The sequence below is a fragment of the Parasteatoda tepidariorum genome, chromosome 10 (assembly GCF_982258835.1).
Source record: "Parasteatoda tepidariorum strain Cologne lab strain chromosome 10, Ptep-v5.0, whole genome shotgun sequence".
Taxonomy (NCBI): domain Eukaryota; kingdom Metazoa; phylum Arthropoda; class Arachnida; order Araneae; family Theridiidae; genus Parasteatoda; species Parasteatoda tepidariorum.
Window position 1 is genome coordinate 83,714,683 of NC_141764.1, and position 26,711 is coordinate 83,741,393.

Consider the following 26,711-nt stretch of genomic DNA (forward strand, 5'->3'; position numbering starts at 1 on the left):
TTAAGTTATTAAAGATAGCTACTATACAGAAAAAAACAATGCAATTATGCAAGACTGATCTTTCATATGATATTTGTAATGATCGCTATGTATAATGATTTTAAAAGCAATTATTCTATGAACTTTTAAAAGCTGCAGCATGTGCTTTCTTAATTTTAAAAGTTAAAAAATATCTAGAAGAATTAAGTTATTATCTTTTATTAAAATTGATCATTTATTCTTTTAAGTTTAATATTTTTTAAAAATTTTAAAGCAGTACGTTGAAAAGTGCAAACTATTTATACTTTAATCTGTAGGGGAGAGTGGGGTCAATTGTAACATTTTTTACTTAACTATTTTTAACTAACAAAAAATCCAATATATTATTAGTATTAATTGACAGACGAGTAAAGTAGACTATCCTCTACTAGAAAAAAAATAAATACCAGATTTTAAATATTATTATATTAGTTATTAACATTTTTTGACAGTCGTGCAGTTGTTACAATTGTCCCCACTTACGGGGTCAATTGTAACAGTTCATAAATTCAACTAAAACATAGTTAATTATACATATTATCATAGTTGTGATATATTTTTTTATTGATCAAAATAGTAGTGATATTTTAGGAGTAAAAATAATAATGAGCAGAGACCTAAAGGGTTAAACTTTTAACTTTAAGGGGTTAAAAATTTTAATTTATGCTGTGAAAGGTGACAAATAAAATAATGCACATGCAACATAATATAAATGATATAGCAAACTATTGGTGGTTCTTAAAGAGTTAAGTAATGGTTTGTAAACATAAGATTATTTATTTTCAGCTGTTACAATCGTCCCTTTACTTATTGTTACAATTGTCCCCAAGACGCCATTTCAGCTTCATTTGTTAAAAACAATGCTAGTTAATTAGCAAAACTAATCTTTTTTTTATTGAAATGTTAATTAAGGTGTCCACTTACATATTCGGTTACTAATTTTTATTTGTTTAAACAAAATTACTTTGTTACAATATAATATTCTAATACCAAAAAAAGTACTTGCGTGGCGTGAAAATATCTTTTGTGATGTAACTCTTTCAAAAGTACATAAAAATGGTTGCCATCAGGGGTGTAAATGTAGATTTATAAAATACACCTTGTGCGCCACCTAGGAACCAAATCTGGAACCCGACACTCGAAATTTTTGCTCTGTTACAATCGTACCCTGTTACAATTGACCCCACTCTCCCCTACTGAGAAAAAAGTATGGTCAAAACTACTCTAGAATGTGTTAAAATTTACCGTGTTTCCGGCTCTATGGGAAAGTCAAAAACCTCAGTAATTTTTAGCGAAACACTTTGGTAATGATTTGGTTAAAATTAAAAATGAAATATGGTTTTTTAATATGTGTTAAAATTTGGTAAATGTAATAAAATTTGATAAATGTGGTAAAATTAGGTAATTTTATCATGATATCTTGATTAAGATCGGTTTTTGAATTATGAAGATTTTATTTATGTCTATCAATTTATTGGTGCAAACACTCTTAACACTTTTAAAGGCAGAATATCATTTTTACCAATTTTAACATTTCCCGAATAACATTTTTAGGAATTTATGAAACATTAGGAAAGAAACTGTAAAATCCTGAAATATTCTCCTCAAGTGCTGAAAATGCTTCAATATTAATTTACTATTTATTGGATGAATTTAGTTTCACTCAACTAAATATGGCAGGTTTTACTCTATGCAAGCCTCATAAATAATACTCATTATTTTTGATTTTCAAATGAATAATAATGAATTTTTTGAAAATTGATGGTAAAAATAATTTAAAGCTCATTTTTACTTTCTCTTCCATTATTAGATTAAAATAATATTTTAAGAGATAATAATGAATATCTCTGGATCTTAAAATATAATAAATGATGATTCTTAAGTTTTCATTTCAAAGCAAATATCCAGTATATTAGATGCAAAGCTTATTTGCAAATTTTTATGATTAGGTTAATTATTTTTATTTGAATATTTTACGACTGTTATCGTCACTTCATGACATTTAAAAAGTTGGATGTGCATCGTAGTTATTATTTTTAGAAAATTTAATTGATTTAATTTATGTAACTATTTGAGAGACCTCAATCCATTAAGAATGTGCGCTATATATGATGATGACTAATTTGTTACGCTGTTGTTAACCACGAATCCATTATAAACTTACCTACAAGGCATGTAAACGCGCATTGTAGCGCAATAACCGGACATATTACGAACGAGAAGTAGAAAGATGATTTTGACCCTCAATTTCAGTAGTCCGTCACAGTTTAATTTAGCATGACGTAGGAACAAGTTTAAACCACTTAAGTTATTCAAAAATAAAACCGTTTAAAATGGTTTAAGCATTCCAGTTTTACTTTCAAATTTTAATGGTATTTTGTTTGAAAATTGCTTAAAGGCGTCTAAAAATTAGGTCAAAACATAAATCATCATCTATTTTCTCCAAGGAAAAGGAAATTTAAAACATAATTTGGAATTAGCACATTTTAAATATTTGTAATGAAATGCCGTTCTTGTGCACATTTAATATGGTTATTTTTCTTTCTAACATGTCTTTAAGTCATGTATGTTGTTTTGGTCATTTTAATGATCATTCATTCAGTTAAAATGATATTTAAAAGCAGTGAAAGTATCCATTTTTTGCTTTAATTTTTATCTCCCAAATTTTTAATAATAAATCAGAAATACGCATGCTAATCATTATTTTTTATGAAGTGTATACACATTGACAAAGAATTCTGGTAGAATTACCAGAATTCTTTGTCAATGTGTAATGACATTTGTATGTCATTACTGTAATGACATTTCTGGTAAAGAAAAATTACATTACACTGGTTAACAAAACCAAAATATACGTTACTTAAACCATTCATTTGGTAATTTTTCTGTTCAAACTTTAACCTTTTACTGGAAATTCTAGTTTTCAAAATTATAGTTCTTACTACCCCACATTAAGGGAAAAATGCAAAACTGAAAAGTCAATTTAACCGAATAAATGGTTCGTTTCCCATGCTCTAAGGCATCATGATAAAATTACCAAATTTTACCACATTTACCAAATTTTATCATACATTATACAACCATATATTGTTATTAATTTTACTGAACCGCTTCGATAAAAAATACCGATCATTTCGGTGGACAGAACATGGTATTTACCATATTCTTGTAGTTTTGACCATACTATTTTTCACAGTGTATGGTAAAACTTGGTTTCTTTTGAACTTTATTAAATTTTGAGAAATGCGACTCTAAAATTAAGAAATATCGTTTTGAATAAAACAAATAATCATTAATCAGCTCTGTTTGGAAAACTGTTCGTTTTTTTAAATTCGTTTCTACTAACTGTTCGTTTAGCTAACTTCGTTAACCTAACTGTTCGTTTAGGTTAAATAATACAAGGAACATTGATTCTTCTTTCCAAGAAAAAAATGTAAAAACTATAAAATATGTAATCCTTTAAACATAAACATTAATGTAAATAGTGCTATTGTTTATGTCCACCTACCTACAAGCTAGAAACTATAAATTTCATTGTATTATTTTACTATCATTAACTTTAATCATTCACTTTTACATTCAATTTTGAATATAAATTTAATATATTAATTATAACTTGATGACTCAAGTGCTTTATTAGAGAATTTAACTTTGCTTTTATTTAAAGCAAAACCTGTAAAATATGCTTTGACTTTTTTCTGTTTTTAATTGGAATGACTGTTTTTTAAAGAATTTGAAATATTTTTGTTTGTAGAAAACAATAATTAAAATAAGCAAATGGGCAACTGTTATAAAAAACCCTGTCGAGAATTAGTAGATTGAAAAGTTAGTCAAAATGTAAAAAGAAATTGGATTGTATAAATCTAAAATCCTATACTGTTTTTCCAGAAATTGAATTTCATCGGTAAATAATGATTATTAAATTTTTTCAAAATTAAATTTCATTGATGAATAATATAGAAAATTCTTCTAGAAATATATTCTTCTAGATATGGGAGTTACATTTCATTGCATCCAATTTTTCAAAGAATGGTAGCGCAATTTTTCAAAAATTAGATTTTATCAGCTTATGATTCAATCCTGCAATACGATTTATGTAGCATTAAAATGAAATACTTTAATAATTAAAACTTTTTATTATAACATAACCCGTTTTTTTACATGTCGTTGCCAAACTTTCTTAAACGAAACCTTAATTTTTTAGCATATAACAATATCTTATATTAAAAAAATCGTTTGCATAAAATTGCAATAATGATCATAGATGATGGACATAGATGATAAACATTCTCGATGAACATAGAATTTTAAATTTCGCCAAGGATAAGAGAACAGACTCGAGAAAAATTGTGGACAATGTTAATTTATATAACCAATAAATAATTTGTTCCATAAATTTACATTTGTTATGTAATTTGTATTTTACTCTCCGTCTTAAACGTAACTTTTTTTAATAACATTAAACACTATTTCCCGTTCAAAAAATCGTTTGCATCAAATTGCAATTAATATTATTTTCGATGAACGGAGAATTTTAAGTTTCGACAACGAATTGCACAAAAGCTAAGAAAACAGCTTCGAGAGAAATCATGGGCAATGTTATTTTATATAAGAAATAAATAATAAATTAGTGATTTTATTGTTTTTCTCGAACCCACAAATGCAAACAGACATTTCGTAATAAAACTTTATTAATATATGCTTTAATTTATAAACAAATATACTAACTTCAGAATTGCCAACTATATATACTTTTGTAACAACTTTTAATTTATTGAATTTTCGAAAATTTATCACAGAGAGCAATTTTTGCATGAATTAGCAGAAAAAAAATTATCCAAAAATGAATCAGGAAATTATCAATGACTTACAGCGGATTATAGTTTTCAGTAAATAGTATTTAAGCCACTGATTTCCAAGCACAACTAACAAAGCAACAAAAATTTAAATTTTAAAAGAAAAATAATAAATTTTTCCCTTCTTAAGCTCTTCTAACAAGTTTTCTTCGATTTTGTAGAATGAATCTTGATAGTATTATAAAATGACTCCGGTATAAATACAAATTATTTCAAGAACAATCAATCTATATAGTTTTATGTTACAATACAGCTATATTATTTTCAAAAGTGTTTCTTAACAAATAGATTAATTACTAGGAAAATTTCATTTAAACGACTGAAGATCTAACCTGTCACGCTTTCACCTAAACTTGTTTCATAATTTATCTGAAACTTCCTTTACATTTTATTACTATTTTAAAAACAATATTAACCTTGACCGTGTTTTATTTTTCCTTTTATTTATTCGGAATTTACCTCTCAAATGTAACATATAAAAAAGATTTTCTAGGTATTCTTCCACACCTACCAATAAAATGTGCTGAACGTTAGAAAGAAAACTGCGCCTTTATGACTGTTTCTTAATATTTAAGTACATAAATACTCGACATTTCTTTCGCTAAGAGATATGTTAAAATTAGTTTTAAATTATAAAGAATTTATCCATTGCTGTACAATAACAACAGTTTAGCAACAAGAGATTGAAATTGAAAATTATAAAATGACCCCAAAAAAATTTAAAAACCGTTTCCTTGAAATATTGTACTATTTTTAAGACTTTAAAGTATTGTTTTTTAATAAAATAAGATTTACAAAGTGTTCAAAAATTCATTCGACATATTCGGAAGATGATAAAAGGCATTGAGAACAGTGATGTAAAAATTTTCATTCATTTTAAATTGTATATATTTTGCATATTTTCTTATTTTAACTATAAACTAAAGTTAACTATAAACTGAAGTCTATTGCTGCTCAATAACAACAGTTTAACAACAAAGGATTGAAACTGAAAATTATAAAATTATCCCAAAAAAATTTTAAAACCATTTTCTTGAAATATTGTACAACATTTTAAGATTTTAAAGCATTATTTTTTAATAAAATAAGATTTACAAAGTGTCCAAAAATTCGTTCGATATATTCGGAAGATGATAAAAGGCATTGAGAACCGTGATGTAAACATTTTCATTCATTTTAAATTGTATATATTTTGCATATTTTCTCGTTTTAACTATGAATTGAGGTTTTAACTAATTTAAACCTGTGTTAAACCTAAAATGTTAACACTTAAGTTTATTAACTTAAGTTCTAATTATAGTATCTTAATTGTGTCCATAATGTATACTATAGCATACATTATAAGCAAAACTAAGATATTTTGTTATTGGCTAGTGACCAGTTGAAGCATTTTTAAAAGTTCTCACTTTTTCAAAAATTGAAAAATTTATACGGTTAAAAAATTGTTGATATTAATTATAAGGCATTTCTTTCGAAGCATTTTTCGAAATATGGTAAACATTTTTCAAAATATTGTTTAGAACGAAGAAATATTTTGTGAAACATCCGTAAAATGAAAGTAATTTTCAGAATATTCTAAAATATTTCCAATAATTCCACGTTGGTAAATAATAATAATATTTAAATGCACATGGCCACTTATTATATATGTTTTTCATATACTGGTATATTTTAAAAAATGGTCAAATCTTCTAGGTAAAGAAACAATTGAAAAAAAAGCATTTCTTTTTTGTGAGCGTTTATTTATAGTGAATTGCTGTATTATTCTTATCTAAGGAACGAACTAAGATATAACTAATAAGAAACGAACTAAGATAGTTTTTTACAATTCTTATGACAAGTTAATTAATGTAACGAAGTCTTCAGAACACAAAAAAATGCATACTCATATCTTGAATAAGCGAGAAATTAAAAGCCATTTTAAACCATGAAGCGGAAAAAGAATATTAGATTATGTTCGTTGCTATTTCTTTACGAAATGTATTGTCTTCCTCCTACAACAAGCCTAAAATAGACCAGTTCATAACCACAACTTCACGCATTCATTCACTTGAGCTGTTTTTCATATTGATGTTCTCTTAAGTAATTTAAGAATGTGGAGCATGAGGGCTAAGAGGAAGCAATAAAGGTTAAAGGTGCAAAAAAAGAGAGTGGCGAGTGAATATTCTTGGCGAAGAAAATTATAGAGAAGGACTGTTTACAACGCCATTCGTTGCATTCTTACTTTTACATGTGAATGGCCATTCTAATTTGGAACTGATAACTCACTTTGTCAAAAAATTATATGCTTGTCTTGTAATGCAGCGATAATATTGTAGCTACATTCTTACCTTTATATGAGATTGACCACGTCTGCGAATGATCACTTCTAATACGTAACGGAACTGTTAATTAACCCAAAAAACTTAAATGTTTTGTAGGGCAAGGTAAAAATGTTTCGAAAGAATAGAAAGAACAGTTTTTAATAGCAGAGAAAACTAATTTTATGAATAATTTGAATTGTTTTCCAGTTTTAATTTTCATTTCTTGAATAAAAGAACATTAGGAACAGAAGTTTATGATAGTGCAAACGATTTTTTTAAAATAAAATTTTTAGAATCGTCTTCCAGTTTTTAGCTTTAAAAGTCAGTTAAGTTTTTCTACTTAGCCAACAAATGACCACACTACACATCACATTGAAAAACCACGCAAGAAAAAGCTCACCAAAAAATACATGTCAGTAAAAGATACGACTAAATTTGATATCAATTTAGCATCTAAATTTATATCAAATTTAACCTAAATGCGGCAAAGCTTTTAAGCTAATTATCTCACTTTTCAAAGAACTGACCAGAATAGTTTGCTATATAATTTTGCAAACGATTTTTTTTTTAAATTGCATTTTTAGAATCGTCTTCCAGTTTTAAGCTTTAAAAGTCAGTTAAGTAGAAAAAGCTCGCCAAAAAATACATGTTATAAGATGGTACGGCTAAATTTGATATTAATAAAATATCTAAATTAAAATCAAATTTAACCTCAATGCGGCAAAGCTTTTAAGCTAATTATCACACTTTTCGAAGAACTGACCAGAATAGTTTGCTATATAATGTTTTTGTGGGGAGATTATCAGTTTATTTATTTATTTATTTTACTTAAAACTGAATAACCCTCCTTTGTACAAAATAAATCGTAGATTTTACAAAGAAGTTATAAAGCGATAGGTATTAATTTTTCTGTTCTTATCTTCCAAACTGTTCACTTAGAATGTCCAATTAACTTCAAGAAATTTATAAACTTTCAATACAGTTTAAAATCCCAGTTACAAAGCCTGCGAACCACTATGAAGTTAACGCGCTAAATGAGAAATGTAGTAGTAAATTGTAGGTAAGGAATACAGTAGAATTTCTATATATCGTAATTCTATGACCCGCAATTTCCCATATACCGCATTAATTTTACAATCTTCAAATCAATCCAAAATCAATAAATTTGATGGATTTCATTTCTAACACTCATAAAAGTTGCAATTTTCTCCGTAAATAATAGTTAGTTTAGTGCATATTTTTGTATTTGTATTTTAAAAATATTTTGAATTATTAACTTTTCCACAGACATATTGCTACGCTTAATAGGTAAGCTTAATGATAAGTGAAATAATTTATATAACACAAACTGCAAAGCCTCGTGTTTCAAGGTTTGCATTATAATTTTCTACTGTATTGATGTAATGGAAGAAAAAGAAAGAACTCGTTCTGAAGTGAAGAAGAAGCTTGACACGATATGAGTAGTTTCCGATAATTGTGAGCATTTAATATATTTACTAAATCTTCCTCCCATCTTCAATTTAGTTAAAATAATTCTTTTTTAAAGGCATAGTAATTTAACATTATTGAAAGCGTCGCAGATTAAATTATTCAGGCCATCAATGAAAACGATAAGCTTATGTCTACAGCCTTCCAAAATGCATTTGTATTGAAAATTTTAGAGATAGGAATTTACTATCTTTCTTTGTCCAGTTGTGCCAGATTATCTTTGATGCCAGGGCACACCTTACTTGATGGAGAGTCCATATGCCCCTTGCCCTCTACTGGCGCCGCCAATAACCTTCTACACATACCAAACATTTTTTTTTCTAACCATCTATATTTCATTATCTCCAATCACTCTGACCTTGACTGATTTTTTCCCCTTCTTCTTAAATCGAAACTTCTTTTACCCTACACTTAATATTATGAAGTAACAAAACTATTTGTTTTTAGCTGTAAGAACGTGATTAATGTAAAAGGTTTGTTTAATAAGTTTATATAGTTTTTTAAAGATATGGGCGGGATTGACATGGGTGGAGTTCAACCTTGAATAACTATAAGATTAATTTTTTACCCCTCCATTGTGTATAAACTAACTCAGCTTTGTATTTTATTTTAAAATATGCATAGCTAAAAATATGTAATTCAAATACTTTTTTCCCACGGATTTTTTAAATATTTTTTTGTTTTCATCATTTATTATCAAACGTTGGTTGGCTATTAATTTAAAATTAAATTGTAACTTTTGAGATTCAAAGTATATAGAAACAATTCATTTAAACTTTTTGTTGAAAGCAGCAACTATGTTTTTCACTTTTACCCTGTTCCGTTAAGTTTTATTTATTTGCAAATTCTAGGGCATGCTTTTTCTCACATTTTGATAATCTACATTTTTTTTCCCTTCAAAATCAAAATTTTGTAAGAGATCAGTCAAACAGTTTTCAAAGAGTATTAATTTAAAAATATTATTTTAATAAGTTTTCTCTAAATTTATTACGTCTAGTGTACGATTTTAAAATGTATGGAATTATTAAATTTTTATAAGCAATAAAACTTTAAAAAAATAGGTTAGTACTTAAACATACTCTTGTAACAATTAGAAGGAATATGTAAACTTTTATTTCTCTGCATTTTTTACATGTTGTTTTATGTATTAATACGCATAATAAAACTTTATAACACGGTTTACACGCATAAATAAAACTTTATATTTTCCCATTACTTTGTACGGATAATACGATTAATATTTTATGAGTTTATTACGTGCTTAACTCTCACAGTTATGAGGAGGAGGATTACTTTAGAATAAAAATGAAAACGAAGATATTCTATAAAGGAAAATAAATTTTACTATCTAAAAACATAAATATGAAAAACATAAAACATGAAAAAATACATTTTAATTTTTCTTAAACGTACATTGTAGAAATAATTTATAATGATAAAATGAAGAGTTAGTCTGTGTGTCTCTCTTAGAATCGTTTCTGTTATCGTCCTGATTTTAGCCTTGAAAATCTGTTGACGATTCTTTTTCTATTCATTACTCAAAAATATATTACAACTGATTTTGCTAACTTATAGCTCTATTTGATTTAAAAAAAAAAAAAAAAAAAAAAAAAAAACAGATTTTTATGGCTTTTGAAATAGTTAACCGGAGAAAATTACTTGATTATGATAAACTTTAACGATGATACGAATATGTGAATAATAAATCGTTGAAAGCGAAAATCTTACTCCCTTAATCGAAAATTGAAAGCGAATCTAACAAACACATTTGAATACTTTATATTGCATGACATAAAACATCAAAAATAAGATTAACATCCTTGCTCCCTAGAATAAAACATTGATATAGGTCAGATATATTTTTATTATTTAATGGAGAGAACGATAATACACAATCCTCAAAATACAATATTAACAAATATCCATTTGATTGGCCGATTCCAGCAAACACAATCACTTCATGCTTTCTTCATTTCTTAATGCACATAACAAATTTTCTTTGTATTCCAAAAGAAAAAAAAATGTTCTAAAGTGCTCACCAGTTGCTTATTAAAAAATAATGAAATCTTTTTCATATCGTTTGCAGTAAGAACGCGGCAATGTTTATTGTAGAATAGCGTTATCGAAATAAACTTGAATAAAAGCTCTAATGATCTTCACGTTCGAAAATTCGCATTGAATCGCTTTCACTAGCCCGCAAAAATGGGTATTTGACCCACATAGCCCAACCTGACAATACAATCATTGTTTGGATACTTTTGATGCTTTTTGATTTATCATCCTATTGTTGTTGTCTTCTTGGACTAAACTGTGTCATTTTTTTCTCTTTGCAGGCAAATGATATACTGAAATGCCCGGATGGTAAGAAATTTTACTTTCTTTATTTCGAATTTCGGTGAAATTGGTGTGTTTTGGATAACTTTCACTTTTCGTGATAACCTTCCATGAGTAACTTTTTTGGGTACAAATCTAAGGTGGAGCCGTAAAATTTTTATAGGTTTTTTTTTGAAGAGTTTTCTTTTGAGTTTTATTATGATATTTGCTTTTTTTATGTCCTTACATGAATACATTGCTTTACTACGTATTGCAGTTTAGCTCTTCCTGTTAAAAAAATGATTTTTTCATTAATATTTTAACAATTTAAGAAGAAATTAGTTTATAAAAGTTTCCTTTCTAAGTTGCTCAAAGTCGAAATTAAATTTCTGTATTACTTGAATTCTTAAGACCTAATCATCTATGTTCAGATTATAATTTAGTTATTTATATATATTTTAATTTTTTCAGTCTTTTTTCTTCTTTTTGTATCTTGAGACTATTAATAAAAGCACACTTATCACAATAAAACGTATGCAAAATTATTATTTAAAAAGAATAATAACGAAAAAACTAAATCTCAATGTTTTCTTTCACCTTTTGACGAAGATGGGACATCGGTGTTCTTTTTATATATTTTTTTCTGACGTTCTAATAACTAGCCAAAATATAATTTTAGAATTTTTTAATTATAAAAAAGCAGTGTAAAAGATACTAAAAAAATCTGTTCGATTATCGGAATTTTATTTGTATTAAAATATTAAAAAAATGTAGTTTGAAATGTTTTTTGATTCATATATAAAAATGTATCAAAAATGTATCAATAACTGATTTTGTAAATGAAAGAGATTTCAATGATGAAAAATGTTTTCCCTTAAATCCTAAATAACTGCAAATAAGTGCAAATTTGAAAAATTTTTGTTTGAAAGGGAACTGTGTTCAGAAAATTTTACCTTTAACGCAGAAAAAGACACTGGTGTTTAATGCTGTATTTTGTAACCATAAATTGCTGTATTTTGTAACCATAAAGTGCTAAAGATAATATTTTTCACTTATTTTGATCAAAAGTAAAACAAAATAATAAAGAAAGTATGAAAAATATGTTTATAAAAATTCTGCTTCAAAGGGTGAAAGATAGATTTCGTCTCCTAAAAATTTTAAAGAAAATAGCTATGCAATACATATATAATAAACGTTACAACCTAATGATATGTAACTGCATAATAAATGTAGATTAATACACAAATAATTATGCAATACATATTAAGTTTATATATTTAAATCTTCAAATAATAATATTAGGTGTTTAAAAGTTTCATTTTGAACTTTAATTACGCACGTACTATAAAATCAAAATGAGGTCTCTCAGATTTTGATATTTTTAAATTATCTATCCAAATTATCTATGCGATTACAAACATTCATTCTTTCCGATCATTCTATCCGATTTCATTCATTCTTTCACTCGTGTTTTTCATTTTTTTAAAAAATAATTTAAGAAAATTCAAAATATATAATCCTGCGGTAAAATGTATGTAATTCTTAAATATTATAATTCGTTGCCTCTTTTAGGCAAATAAATGTAGCTTCAAATTGAAAAAATGTGTTCTTTTCCATGAATCAAATAGTTGTAAATTAGAATGTTCTGAAAAGAGGAAGTAAATAAATATGTGTATAATATCATGCATCACTATAATGAAGGGATTAATGAAGATTTAAATTAATAAAAACTTTCATCCTGGTCACTAAAAAATGTATAATGGTAAATTACTATTCGTTTAGACCTTTTTAACACCATTCAGTTGGGGAAACTAAAAACAGCTTAAATTTTTCTTTGGTACATATTATACAACTGAAAGAATATCTTAATTGTTAAAATGTAAGTTTCTGGAATTATTTACTGACTACTTTAAATCCGGGTGGAAAGTAAAAAAATGCTTCATAATGTTTTATTGGGTGAACTCAATGTTAGAGCTTTCGCTTCATGCAAACTTAACAAAAATGAAGGTATTAATTATAAAGTAATATAACTATGAAAAATATAATTAATAAAAATATCATTATGCATTAATAAAAATTAAAACTGACTAGGCAACGTAAATACAAAGCCCAATTTTTTAAAATTAATCAAACATTTATTGACTGTTGGTTGTGGCTATTTCTAAGCAAATACAAATATAATTATTGTGATGTATCGTCAATAATATCGATAGTTAATGACTGATCGAGATATTTGCAGTTTTTGCACAGTTGAAATATTCTTCCTTTGAACAAAACTTTCTTCAATAAATTGAAGAACAAACATATTTCTTTTTTTTTTTTTTGAAAATTATCCTAATGATTTTAATTAATTTTTTTAAAAGGAAAAAAGCTAGTGGGAAAACTAACACAAACACCATAACATCCCATTAAATAGCTTTCATGTTATCAAATACAATAAATATCATGAAGTTATCATATTCGGTAATTATCGTTATCGATATTGATCATTATATTATCATGTTCATTATTTATCATAATTGATGATGATTGCAGTATTATCATATCGTGATATTTATCGTTAAGGAGCGGTGCTTTATCTTAAGAAAACACTTTAAAATATCGTTACAAAATAAATTAAAAATTATTTAATATTAATAATAAAAATATCGATGTTTCATAATATATCGATCAATTCTAGTTGTCACATAACTAGCTTCCTCAATGCCAGATCTATTTTTTTGAAACTTTTTTTTATTATTGGTTAAACCACGTGCATATTACAACTTTCCCGTTATATTCTTCAATAAATAACGATATTTATTGTTATATATAACAATACTACATAACAATACACATCATTCTGTATTGCTGGAAAACAACAAACTTGAAACACCGAAAATGCCCAAACATGGACGAAGAATTTTAAAGAACATATTTTTTTTTATATTTTTCTAATACGGCGACAAAGAAAGTCCTCATTTCGTTTAGGTTTTGGCAACAAAAAACGGAAACATCAAGTGTGTAAGCTTTCATAAGCATGAAAGCGTAAACGTACATGCCTAAAAATTTCTGACGGATTTTTTTTTTTTTTTTACTTGGACAATGAAAAGCTGAAACGAACAAAGCTGTGATAGTTATTATGACAGATAAATTTTTGCTTTGTAAAGCACAGAAATTTTGAATTAAGTCATTTCAACAGACAAAAACCAAATTTTGATCGTAATTAACCAAATAATTTTCGAGAAATATTTAATAAGGTTTCATAAGAAAAATTTTTTACATCAAACTTAAGCAGTGTTCTACAAACGGGAAAGCGTAATCAAGGAAAATATTTTTAATTCGAAATTAAAATTGGGTATTGCAACTCGAAAGGAACTGAAGTGATTATGCTTAACCATGTGATTTAAATCAGATTTAACTGGATACCTGTAAGCGACGTCAAGCGTGTGTATCGAATCTGATTGGCTTATGAATCGACAAATGGCACGATTTATCTACAATGACGTCACTATCCAGATTTTCAACTGAACGTCGAAATAGGCCTCTGGATATGAAGAAAACAATAACATAAATGAAAACGACATTCATGAAACAAATACAGCAACAACAAAAAACGATAGCTGAAAATTTTATTATTATTATGCTATGGTATGAATAGGATATTTCTCTTAAAAGCTGCATTTAAATCATTAAAGCTGCTTATTTAAGATCTTTTCAGAAGGAATACTTATATCTTCCCAAACAATAATCGCATTATAGAACAAAATAATCGGAAGTGTTTCAAGAGCACCTGTAAAATCATTAGTCAAGCGAAAAAATTCAAACCCTTAGAGAAGGAATTTGACAGTTCTTACCTTCTCATCTCCGTCTCGTTTCCTGGTCATGAGAAAACTGTTTGCACGTGACTCACATAAATAATTGAACGGAGCTTAACGTTTTTTACGCTTTTGGTTTTTATTTCGGAATTGCCCTTAACGATTCTTGCCAACCGTTACCCTACAACAGCTTCTGCTGGGGTCGACAACTCCTTTTTTTCTTTCTTTTTTTTTACTTTTGTAATAGTGAATCAAATGATACTAATTTTTTTTGTAGTGTGGATGCTGGTTTAGACCAGTTTAGAAAACCACACAGTTAATGGCACAATTAACCCGACTAGATGGGACGAGTGTGCTTGGCAAGAAGACACAAACGAGATTTATCAATTCATTTTACTACTTTTAGTAATTTTTTTTTTAATAGACTTGGGTTTATTTCCTATTGGCCTCAGAAGTGCCAGAATTGCTACTCTCTTATCGTTACCCAGTGGGCACTTGTGGCTTAACCACGACGGTGGAGTAGCCTTGTCCACGCCATACAACCACAAATCCGCTTATAGGGCGGGTTACATTCACACAATCACACAGAAAAAAGGATATAAAACACAGAAGGGAAGTAACATCCATGCCTACGGGGGGATTCGAACCCACAACCACTGGCCCTGTAGTTCTGCACAGTAACCACTAGACCAGTGATCGATACTTTTAGTAATTAAAATCCACCATTTTTCGCAAAACATAAACTAAAATAGGCTTCCCTACGCTAGGTATAAATGTTACCCCTAAGATGTCCCTTTATCTTCTGTTGAGTAAGTAATTTTATTTCATAACTGGCATTGAACAGTTGACTCAATTCTGAGTTTACGACTATCAATATTCAACTCCGTAGCCTTGTAATTTTGAACCCAACCAAAAGGACAAGGGAACTCTAGAATCAAGCATTGGGACAAACTAGCCTTCGTGGAGAATTTTTTGATAGAACTAACCCGCGATTGTGTTACATGAAGAGGAAAACCACGAAAACCTCTCACGGATAGCTCAACGGCAAGGAGTTTCTAGCTCATGATCCGTGTCGGTTGCTGATTATGTTTTTAAGTCAGAATTGTGGTCGGCGTGAGTAAAGTTTGTATCACCAGCCATGCTGAGATTTTCCAACCCGAGCCACCTAATTAGGATGCTGACGCTCTTTCCTCTGAGTCACCACGGTTGTGAGTAAATAGTTATCCCTACTTTTTACTTCGGATGCTTTAAAAATTAGGGACAAAAGAGTAGACATGTTGTAAGTGCTTAAAACAGACGCACATTATTAAGACAAATCAACGCGTGATTGAAAAAGAAACAGAATTGACGGATTATAGGTCCCCTTGCCGTGAGAGGTTTTCGTGGTCTTCCTCTCCATGTAAAGCAAATGCGGGTTAGTTCCATCAAAAAAATCCACCACGAAAGCACATTTTTCCCAATACTTGATCCAGGTGTTAGGTATACTTGATCCAGGTATTTTGAGAAAACAAAACAACGTTAATTAAAAAAAGTTACTGATCTTAGAATCAAGTAATTTTTAATTTTGAAATCGTCAATAAACAAAAATGATTGCGTAGCAGCAACCGTGAGTTTTGATGCTAGCACTGGGTAGAATTCGTAAATATAAATCTAAAACTAACTATTTAAAACAATAAACAGTTTTAAATAACATTTTCCAAAGACAGTATTATTTTACAATTCCTAGTTACAAATATTATAAGTTTGAAAATTTAAACGAAACTTCATTTTCAGCAGCGTTTTATGGAATACAATTAATTTTCAATTAATATTTATAATAAAAATTGTTGATTGTTTATATTCTTTGAATTTACACTCCTCATAATTATTTTACGGTGAAATGGATTTTACGGAGAATGCACTTTATACTGTAATTTGATCTGGAATTTTTCACAGTGTCTTTAGGTACGCCAAACTCCCTTATATCAACCGAAGTAATGCAATTTAAATAGGCAATAAACTTAACTTAAAATATCAAAGCTATAAACATTTTCAATAACTTTTTTCTAGAATATTATTGTTTCTCATTAAGTTGTTAAAAAAAAAACTAAGAAGTTGAAATTTAAAACAAAATTATTATTTTTCAGTAATCGAAATTGCTTTACAATATTTAAAAAAAAAAAAAAAAAGATGAAAACTTGATTTTAATTTGTATACAAGCCTCGCATAACCCAATATAATCAATGTATTATTATAATGCTATTTTTGTAAAAAAAAATCAAAAGAAAAACAATAACTTTATCAAAAGGAAAGAAAAAAAACTTCTTTGAACTTGATGAAATCGGTCAGCCAGAAAAAGTTCTCGAGGTCTTCTTTGTTTTGGTTGACTAGTAGGAAATGAAATCATGGATTTTTACTTCTTTTTAAATACGTAATTTCATTATTCAAATAAAACTCGAAATACGATTGTTTTTAAATTCCCAGGGAGAATTTTTTTCTTCCTCCCTGAATCAATTTGTTGCCATTTCCATTATTAGTGAGGTGGCTCTCACAAATTTCAATGATTGTTAAAAATGCGAAAAATAATTCTGATTGTTCTGAAAACATAATAGATTTTTTTAATAAAAATTTATAAAATTTTTATATTCCATTCCCCGAGTAAAAGGAAACAACAAGAGAAACAAGTAAATGGCATCAAATAAAATTTTGATGGCAAATAAAACTTTTTTAATAGATTTTGAGAGGTGATTTCGAATATTTTATACATCTGAGGCTTCTTAAATTATTCTTTAGTTACTTCACAAAAGTGTTTTCTGCTGCACACTATCTAAAATTACGGTAAAATAATCGTCAGTAGTCTGTCCATTCAATTAGTTGTAAAGTTTACTGTAAAAAACATATTTCACCTTCACGATTTTCAAACCGTCTAGTGTGGTTAAAAAACTATGGTTTTATTTAATCATTTAAAACTACCATGATTTCAAAATCGCAAAAAAGAAATTTAACTGAACATTGGAGCTAAGCTTTTCGGTAGGTAATGGGTATTGGAGTTAGGTTGTGAGTGAGTTGTATTTTATCAAATAAGCCATAGAATGTAGTTTAATTAGTTTATCTTGTTGTTTCACCTATTGTAAAAGATTAGAAATAATAGTTTTTTTGTGTTAGGGAGCTTTACGGTGCTTACATTTATGTGTGGATAAGAATATTCCAACAGTTTAGGGTCACAAATTGGAGAAAGCGCTGTCACAAATTTCCCTTCTCTTTTTAAACAGACAATTGTTACAAAATTTCTAGATTTTATTTTGCTCTTGGTGCAATTTTCTTGTTGACAACCCATGAAAATGCTTGCAGTGCGGGGCTTTGTGACTTTCAGTAGGAATATACTAGTGCGTCCGTTCATCAAATTTTTATTTAAAACTTGGAAATTCTCAAAGGTTCATCGTTCAAAACTTGGAAATTCATTTTTCAATTCTTTTTTTGCAAATTGTTTTTAAATGCAGTAAAAAAAAATTCGAAATTTTGAAAAAAAATTAAAATTTCTAAGCTTTAAAAACAAATGATGCTATAACATTGTTAAACTTTTAGCAAATTGTTTTTAAGGGAAAAAAAGAATCCGTAAACTCCATTTAAGAATCTCAAAGCTTTAGAAAAAAAATTCTATAACGTTATTCAACTTTTTGCAAATTGTTTTTAAATGAAGATAAGGAATTCGAAACTTCTACTTGAGAATCTCCAAGCCTTAGAAGAAAAAAATTAATGCTATAATGTTTTTCAATTTTTTGCAAATTGTTTTTAAAGGAGAAAAAAGTCCAAAATTTCCACTTGAGAATCTCCAAGCTTTAGGAAAAAATGATTCTACAACGTTATTCAACTCTTTGCAAATTTTATTTTAAATTTGAAAAAAAATCCGAAAATTCCTTTTGAGAATCTCCAAATTTTAGAAGAACGGAAATGATGCTACAACGTTATTCAACTTTTGGGAAATTGTTTTTAAATTAGAAGAAAAAATCCGAAAATTCCACTTGAGAATCTTTAAGCTTTAGAAAGAAAGTAATATTATAACGATATTCAACATTTCGCAAATTTTTTTTAAATGAAAATAAATCCGAAAACTCCACTTGGGAATCTCCAAACTTTAGAAGAAAGGAAATGATGCTGTAACGTTGGTCAATTTTTTCAAACATTTTATTCTGAAATAAATCCCAGCAATTCATATTTATATGTGTTCAGAGTCGACTGAGTGATGCACAAGAAAAATATATAATTGTATTTAGAAATAGTCTTAAATTCTGCATTCCAAGCTTTTTTTTTATTGCCAATGAAAATTATGATTTTTAAAAAGATCTCGTATACAAATAGCCTCATATCTTATCAGATGCATCAAGTATGTGTTAACATACTTGAGACAAGACGTGACAAAAAGAATTTCCTAAGACTGATGCAACCAAAGTGAAATACTTTTCTTATTGAGTTAACACATTTGCATTATTTTGTCTCTCTTCTGCTGTTAGGAAATATTGGTGACCACTATTTGGTCATCATCGGATGAAGATCCGCAAATCTCCTTTAAGAAGTTATTTTCTTGTAATATTTGTGTCATTTCAAAAGAAGGAAGTGATCCGGAAAGCTGATGCACCAATCCTATTATTGAGTGACCGTAACCGCACGACAAAACATGATTTCTGAGTGATTCCGGTGATTAAGGTTTTCAAAAGAAGGACTAAAAAAGTAGTTATTGGAGAGGATGCTCCCACACTAATCTCAATTGTAACCGTGGCCTTGTTCCCTAGTAATTTTTAAAACTTAAAGAAAGGTGAAGTTTTTCTCATCTTACATATACATACTTCATTAGTTCATATTTAATGTAATAAAAACTAACATGAAGTTTGTTTACAAAAACATCAAATTGCTTCGCAAATATTTTTTCTCCTTCCTAAAGCTTTATTGGGAAAATAAAATACAAGATTAAGATATGTCTTGAGATTATTTTTTATTTATTAATTTAGCGTAAGCAATATGTTTTTTCAAACCTTGTATTGTGCAGGGACATTCCTACATTAATTATGCTTTATTGATTTGGGGTGGAGAGTAATATAAACAAATTATCTTACATTCAAGGCAAATATCTTTATTTTATACTAAATAAAAACAAACGAATTAACTCAAACCACTTGTTCAATATTTTTACTACCCATAAATTATTTAACTACAAATTATGCCGATATATTTTCAAAAATTTTCACAATTTTATCGCGAAGGACATGACTAGTATGAAAATACTTAAGCAAGTTTAATCCTTAACTAATTTTACATTATACCGCAGCCTAACGGAAGTATTTTTCGAAAAAAATTAATTTTTATTTATCACCTGAATGCTCCTCGAATTACTTCCTTAAAAATTCAGAAATGCAAAAAGATTAGAATTTCCCCCAAAACTCTTGAAACAATTTACTTTCTCCGTGCTTTGTATATGAAGATATTCTCTTATTGCTATTTACACAAACCATTAGTTTTATATTTTATTTGTGTTTTCTCAGTTATTGCGTTCAACTTCTTTGACTGAAATTTTAAACATGTACAAAATCTGGCATTCCTGGCTTGGGCTCTTTTACATGTTCCTAAATTTAAGGTTTGGAATCTTTTACGATAAAATCTGTTCTAAAGTTATTTGTTTTAATCTCAAAATATCCACTTACTTGTGTCATTTTGTGTAACAAGATAAATAGTTCATCTTAAATAGACAAAATTATACTTAATATGCAAATTTAGTAACACATGTACTAATTAGCGATTTAGATAGTTCTACTGAACGAAACATGTAACTTTGCCTGTTTATGAAATAACAATTAAATGCATAGAAACAATTTCTCCAATTTTATTCCGTAGTAAGTAATTAAACACGCGAAATATAAATTAAACTGAAAAAGAAATTTAAATCTTGTATGTCAAACAAGAAAATTATGCATTGAGAAAAAAATATGGTCAAGACTACCAGAAAATGGTAAAATTTACCGTGATTCTAGCTGTACAGTAATACCAAAATACTGGGTAATTTTTTCTGGAGCATTTTGTTAATGATTATCATAAAATTAAAAGTAAAATATGGTTCTATGGTTCTATAATATGCAATGAAGTATGGTAAAATTTGGTGATATGGTCATATTGCCCTAGATCATGGCATAAAAACCATTTAATCGGTTAAATTTACTTTTCAGATTTACATTGTTTTTGCTAAATGTATGGTATAATAAGATTAAAAACCAAAATTTCCGTTAAACGGTTACCATATGAAGGAAAACCTAACCAAATGAATAATTTAAATGCCAAATATTTTGGTTTTATTAATCCGAATTATGTTTTTTCAACCAGAAGTGTCATTACCATACAGTGTGGTTATTTTATCAGAATTTTTTCCTCTGTGTATATAGCATAAAAATAGCGAATATGATATACTATTTAACATTGAGTGTGTTAAGTAAAACATAATTAAAGAGCTTTGATGTAACGAAGTTCTGGACGTTTTTGAAAAGAATTAAGATTCCCCCAAAAATGTTACCATTTTAGTCTTATTTGATCCTACGACATTCATTCATTTTGCCAAGTTTTTAAATTTCGCAGATCTCAGTAAATTAAATGACAATCTGTCTCTCTATATGATAATCTTCATTTCCACGAAGTTAACTATGAAAAGATTAATAAACCAGGTTATAATATTACATTTTAGAAAATGGCGGACAAGAAATAAAGGCTAGGCATAATCTTTATTTTCTATTGCCAACATGTAAGCCTTAATACTGCAAAAAATTACGAATCAAATTACTATAAAAAGTGGGGAGGTGGAAAAGTGTGTACTTTTCACAGTAAAAATCGAAAAATTTCACTGTACAAAAATCTGACACACCATAATTTTTACAGCACTATTTACCCGAAAACCACTGAATTCTTGTAATTAAATAAACATTGTTTTAAAAATTACAGCCTAAAATTTTGCGGTAAAAATGGATTTTAGCGGAAAGTATAAATTACGAATGCTGAACCTTTTACATAATTTGATCCGAAATACTCAAATTCCCCAAAATGTCCACATCATCTCTAAGAATCTTTTTACAATTTTGAATAAATGAACTTTTTCTTGTATTCTCTAAGTAAAACGTTTAATTACACTTCAAATGATAGCCGCTTTATCTCTAATACGCTCTACCGCCATAAGATGGCGTCTCTCCTATTGTTCAGTGTTAAACCTTTGACAGAAATTGTTCTTGTCGCTGCTAAACTAAATATTGTAAAATAACACATGAACCTACAGAAACGTGACATATTAAGTAAAGGGGATGCATTTTATTGTGTTTCTGATAGGTTATCAGGGTCACTACTTATAAAAATGTAGAACGAAAATTTATGTTAGTATCAAAGTATTGTCATTAATCCAAGGTGCAATCTTGGTGCAGGATATCTACTTTGAATGTGTCGAAGGTGAAGATTATCCCCGTGATTTAAGACAATCAAATTTTGATAAATCGGATAGTCTTTTGAAACTCGAGACGTCTATTCTTTGTCGGTTGTATTTTTTTTCCTTTTTAGCATCGATTCCTGAATTTTAATTTTATTGCTCGAACAGTCCAAATGTAAAACATTATTTTCTAGAAATATTATTTGCTGGTTTAATTATATTGAAATATAAGCCGCGTTTAAAAAATCACCAAGTACCCCTTCAAATCTACGTTGAAAATAAAAAGAATGGTCAAAACTACCAGAATATGGTAACATTTAATGTGCATCTATCTCTATGGGAACACCAAAAATCTCGGCAATTTTCACCGAAGCGCTTTGGTGAAGATTTTGGTAAAGTAAGCAATAAAATATGGTTTTATGATCCATAATGAAATTTAGTAAATGTGGTAAAATTTGGTAGATTTGTCATGATACCTTAGATCATGGTATAAACGCGATTTATTTGGTTTAATTTACTTTTAATTTTTCTTAATGCTTGGTAATCAGAACTATATTTTTGAAAACCAGAATTTTTTGTAAACCGTTGCTATAGGAACGGAATGCCATATGAATGGTTTAAATATTATGTGTTTTTGTTTTTATTATCAGAATTATGTTTATATTTACCAGACATGTCACTACCATGCTTTACGATAATTTTGCCAGAAATTTTTTTTTCTCCATGTAACCATTGTTGTCAAGAAAATATTCTAATCGATTCAGCGATGATTTAGAATCAAAATACCATTTATAAGGAAGATATTTAATGCATCAGTCCCTAATCACGATGTTGTATTTAATATGATTAATTTTTATCAATAGGTAATAATATATAAATATTTGGACTTGAAAATATCTCTTATTTCTTTTTTCTGCACTATACGGAAGTACATTTTTAGGCTTCTGATTTTCTTAACATGCTCCAATAACAATCTTGATTTGCATTAGATATTTACATTAAATCTGCATTAGATATTTATATTAGATATTATATTAAATCATTTATAGCTATTAGTTGATACGTTAATAATTCATAGGCAAACTAGCATAAATTAAGTGATTCATTTATCATTACATTGTTTCTAATTTAATTCCATCACCAAAGGAAAAATAGATAACATTCATTGCATATCATGGTTATTGTACTATAACTAGATAACTATAAAACAACTTCTTTAAAGAAATAAATTATTAAATAGATATTTTGTCGTGTCTTAAGAATTATGTCTAGTTTTAATACCCACTGCTATGTATGATCTGTAAATTGATAGTTGTAGAATAACTTAGAGATAGAACTTCAAATCTATAGCAAGGTAATTTAATCATCAAAAATGCATTCACAACTCGAAATAAAAATGCATTCACAACTTGAAATAGAAATGTATTAATTATCTAGCCATAGTATGATACTCATGATAGAGCAACACTAAATGTTTGCTTGCACTTGAACTAAAAACGAAAAAATTTCCACAATTGTTGAAAACGCTTTGTGTACTTTTAGTATTTTGCAATCACATAAGTCGCGTTGCGTCAAATTTTAATGAAATCCATTCTTTTTTGGATAATATTATGCATTTTTAACTTATTTTCCGTAAACTAATTGAATCAATAAAATATACGAAAAAAAACTATACTTAATTATACTGAAATTAAAATGCGAAACAAAAATATTCTTTGCACAAATTTGTTTTAACAGCTAAATGTTTTAACAGCTTTATTTTGTTAAGAATTGAAAATGCTAAAATAAAGAACAGCTTATAAGCTACACTTTTATTCTAGAATCTCAATTATTTTTTCTTCGGTTACAAATTTTTTCAAACTATTTACATGGTGCTATAACTTCTAGCTACATAAACATAAAAAAAAACACTACTTTATTTCCCAATTTATTTACGTGCCCGTTGTTTTTCTTGCCTTACGTTTAAATCGAAATATAAATGGTTATTAGAATTTATAAATACTTGTAAAGATAGTGTGACTTTAAAGAATCTCATATTTTTGTTTTTCTACTTAGGGTGGACACAAGATGATATTCACTGCTATAGGTTATTTAATATTAGGCATTCTTGGAAGAAGGCTGCAGAAATATGTGGGAGGTGAGTAGTTTTTAATTATTTATTATTTTCTATTTCATTTCAATTTCAGGTTCCAGACAATGTAACGTTAGTGCAACTTATCAATTATAAAAATTAGGATTACGAACTCCTTTTATTTTCAAAAAACTGTAGCTTTTCTTCATATTGACGTTTCGCGCCATTTTTCGTAATTAGCATTGAGAGCGAAGGCAGAAGATAGGAAAATCTCTAACGGTCATGAATTGCTGTTGCGCAAACTTCCAACCTACAGAAAATTAGCATATTATTCACTAAAAAGTGTTATTTCACGTATCGGCAGACTTCGAAAAATAACTTTAATGGGGGATATGTACCACCTGTATGGTGCATGATCTATTACTATCTGTAGCACTATCTGTAGAATATTCTGATGCATCTGAGCAACAAATATAGTGACAGCTACTTTACACCAAAGATATTTTGTACTACATCAAAACCCAAGGATAATTCCTGGTGCTGTGGAACACTTAGAATGTTTTTTACACTACTAGGTATAAAGTAGTCACCACCAACCACCATGTTTGTTATTTTATAACACTGAAATTTAGAATTACTGTAAGATATGATACACATAAGAATCAGTTAAGTTATTTTTATCGGACAATATAAAATACGAAATGAGTTAGTAAATAAAACAAACGCGTAGCAAACAGAATATTAAGGCGAATTCGAATTAGGCTTAACAGAGTAAGAGAGGATAGAAATTATACATTATAAAAATATTTAATTTAGTTTGCAGATATTAAAAAATTGAAATATAAATCTCCTTAATGCATAACTAAAATAATGCATGCATAATTTAACGGAGAATTTTAGTTATTCTGCATTTGAAAAGCACATTGAAGATGGCCGCAAATACTAGTCAACTCGTTATCCACTCTGACTTGAGCAATATGAGTCACTTTTGCTCAAGTGACTTATATTGCTTATGTGAGATCAAGGCTATATACTTACAAATTGTCTTGATTTTAGACAGTAGGATTTTAGATCACAAAATACTTGAAATTCTATTCATTTAAAAAGGCGTACTAGCTGGTCGCCTTTTTGCCACCTAGTGGCTAGTATATAATAATAATACTAAGACAGTTTAAACAATTTGTAACATTTTGATTTGAACAGAGTGTAACGACTAAAACAATATAAAGCAAATGAAACACGCATGTTTATAACGCAGGAAAAAATTTGCAACAAATGAAACAAGTTTCGAAAATTGGAAAAAAAAACTGTCGTGATTCTTGTAATATGAAACCAACAAACGGTTAAAAAATGCTACCAGAAGTAATAATTTATTTTCAATTTTAGGGTATGTAATAGCAACTAGATGTTTTTGTAATTGTGATGTGTTTAATATTTCAATATGTTTTTAGGTACGGTGGAGATCTTGTTCTAATAGGAGATTATAGTCAAAATAATTTTACTAGTAAAGTTGCTATAAAGAGCTTAAGAGATACTGGAGAAGTATCTTACTGGATAGGTATGCATTAATATTTTACAAATTAACAATGTTGACTATTACCAGATGTCCCAAAAATGACCAAAGATTCTTCACATGATTCTCCGATGATGAAGATTCACATGATTCTTCAGTATGCTGTGATCTGCTTAGAGAATTTGAGTAATTTATTCTAGCTAAGTTTAAAGTATTTATAAAATTCGTTAACAGTTGGCGCTGTTAAGAAGGGTATAAAACAATATTTTTTTTTAAAAAAAATTACCATTCATAGCAACAATGTGGTTAAGTTAGAGGACAAAATTAACTGACAATTCTTTGAGAAGCAGCAGAAAACAATGTTTTCTAATCAGCAGCGACATCTGTTGAGAAACTTAGAAACTAACTTTGAAACTTAGTGAAACTGTTGAAACTCCTAAGCAAAACACAGAAAACCTAACACTTCTAACACCTTATTAGTGTTGTTGTTTTTTTATTTATTATAATTTTTTTTGGAATTGTTGGTAATTTTTGGGACATCAAATATCAAGTAATATTTTTAAATTAAGTAAATTATAATAGTTCAATGAAGATTTTCTTTAAAGTTTATTGGTAATTTTTCTACAGGTCTAACGTCCGTTGATGGCCTATCTACAAATACGCTTGAATCATCTAGTGGTACTTTTATCTCTAAATATACTGGTTTCTGGGACCATGATCAACCTCAACCTCAAAAAGGTGAATGTGTCCGTGCCAAAATTAAGGGTGAATCGCAAGTTTGGGAGCTGGCTCCTTGTGAAACACTTTTACCATTCATTTGCCATTTAAAAGCTTGTCACAGAGGTATGAAACCCATTTCTTACTAAATCGGAGTTATAGGCTATCACTTTGATGATTTGTATGAATAAGCGCTATTCAATCAA

At 28.1% G+C, this 26,711-nt stretch overlaps 1 protein-coding gene across 1 annotated transcript in view; it reads left to right on the top strand.

Annotated features, from left to right (window-relative positions):
- LOC107437786 (uncharacterized) overlaps positions 1-26,711 on the top strand; it is a 116,302-nt gene that overhangs the window by 34,570 nt on the left and 55,021 nt on the right. Inside the window, exons 2-5 of the mRNA XM_087153235.1 lie at positions 10,999-11,026; positions 24,260-24,341; positions 25,727-25,833; positions 26,416-26,631. Of these exons, the coding sequence (XP_087009361.1) occupies positions 10,999-11,026; positions 24,260-24,341; positions 25,727-25,833; positions 26,416-26,631 (433 nt within the window). The remainder of the gene's footprint in view (positions 1-10,998; positions 11,027-24,259; positions 24,342-25,726; positions 25,834-26,415; positions 26,632-26,711) is intronic.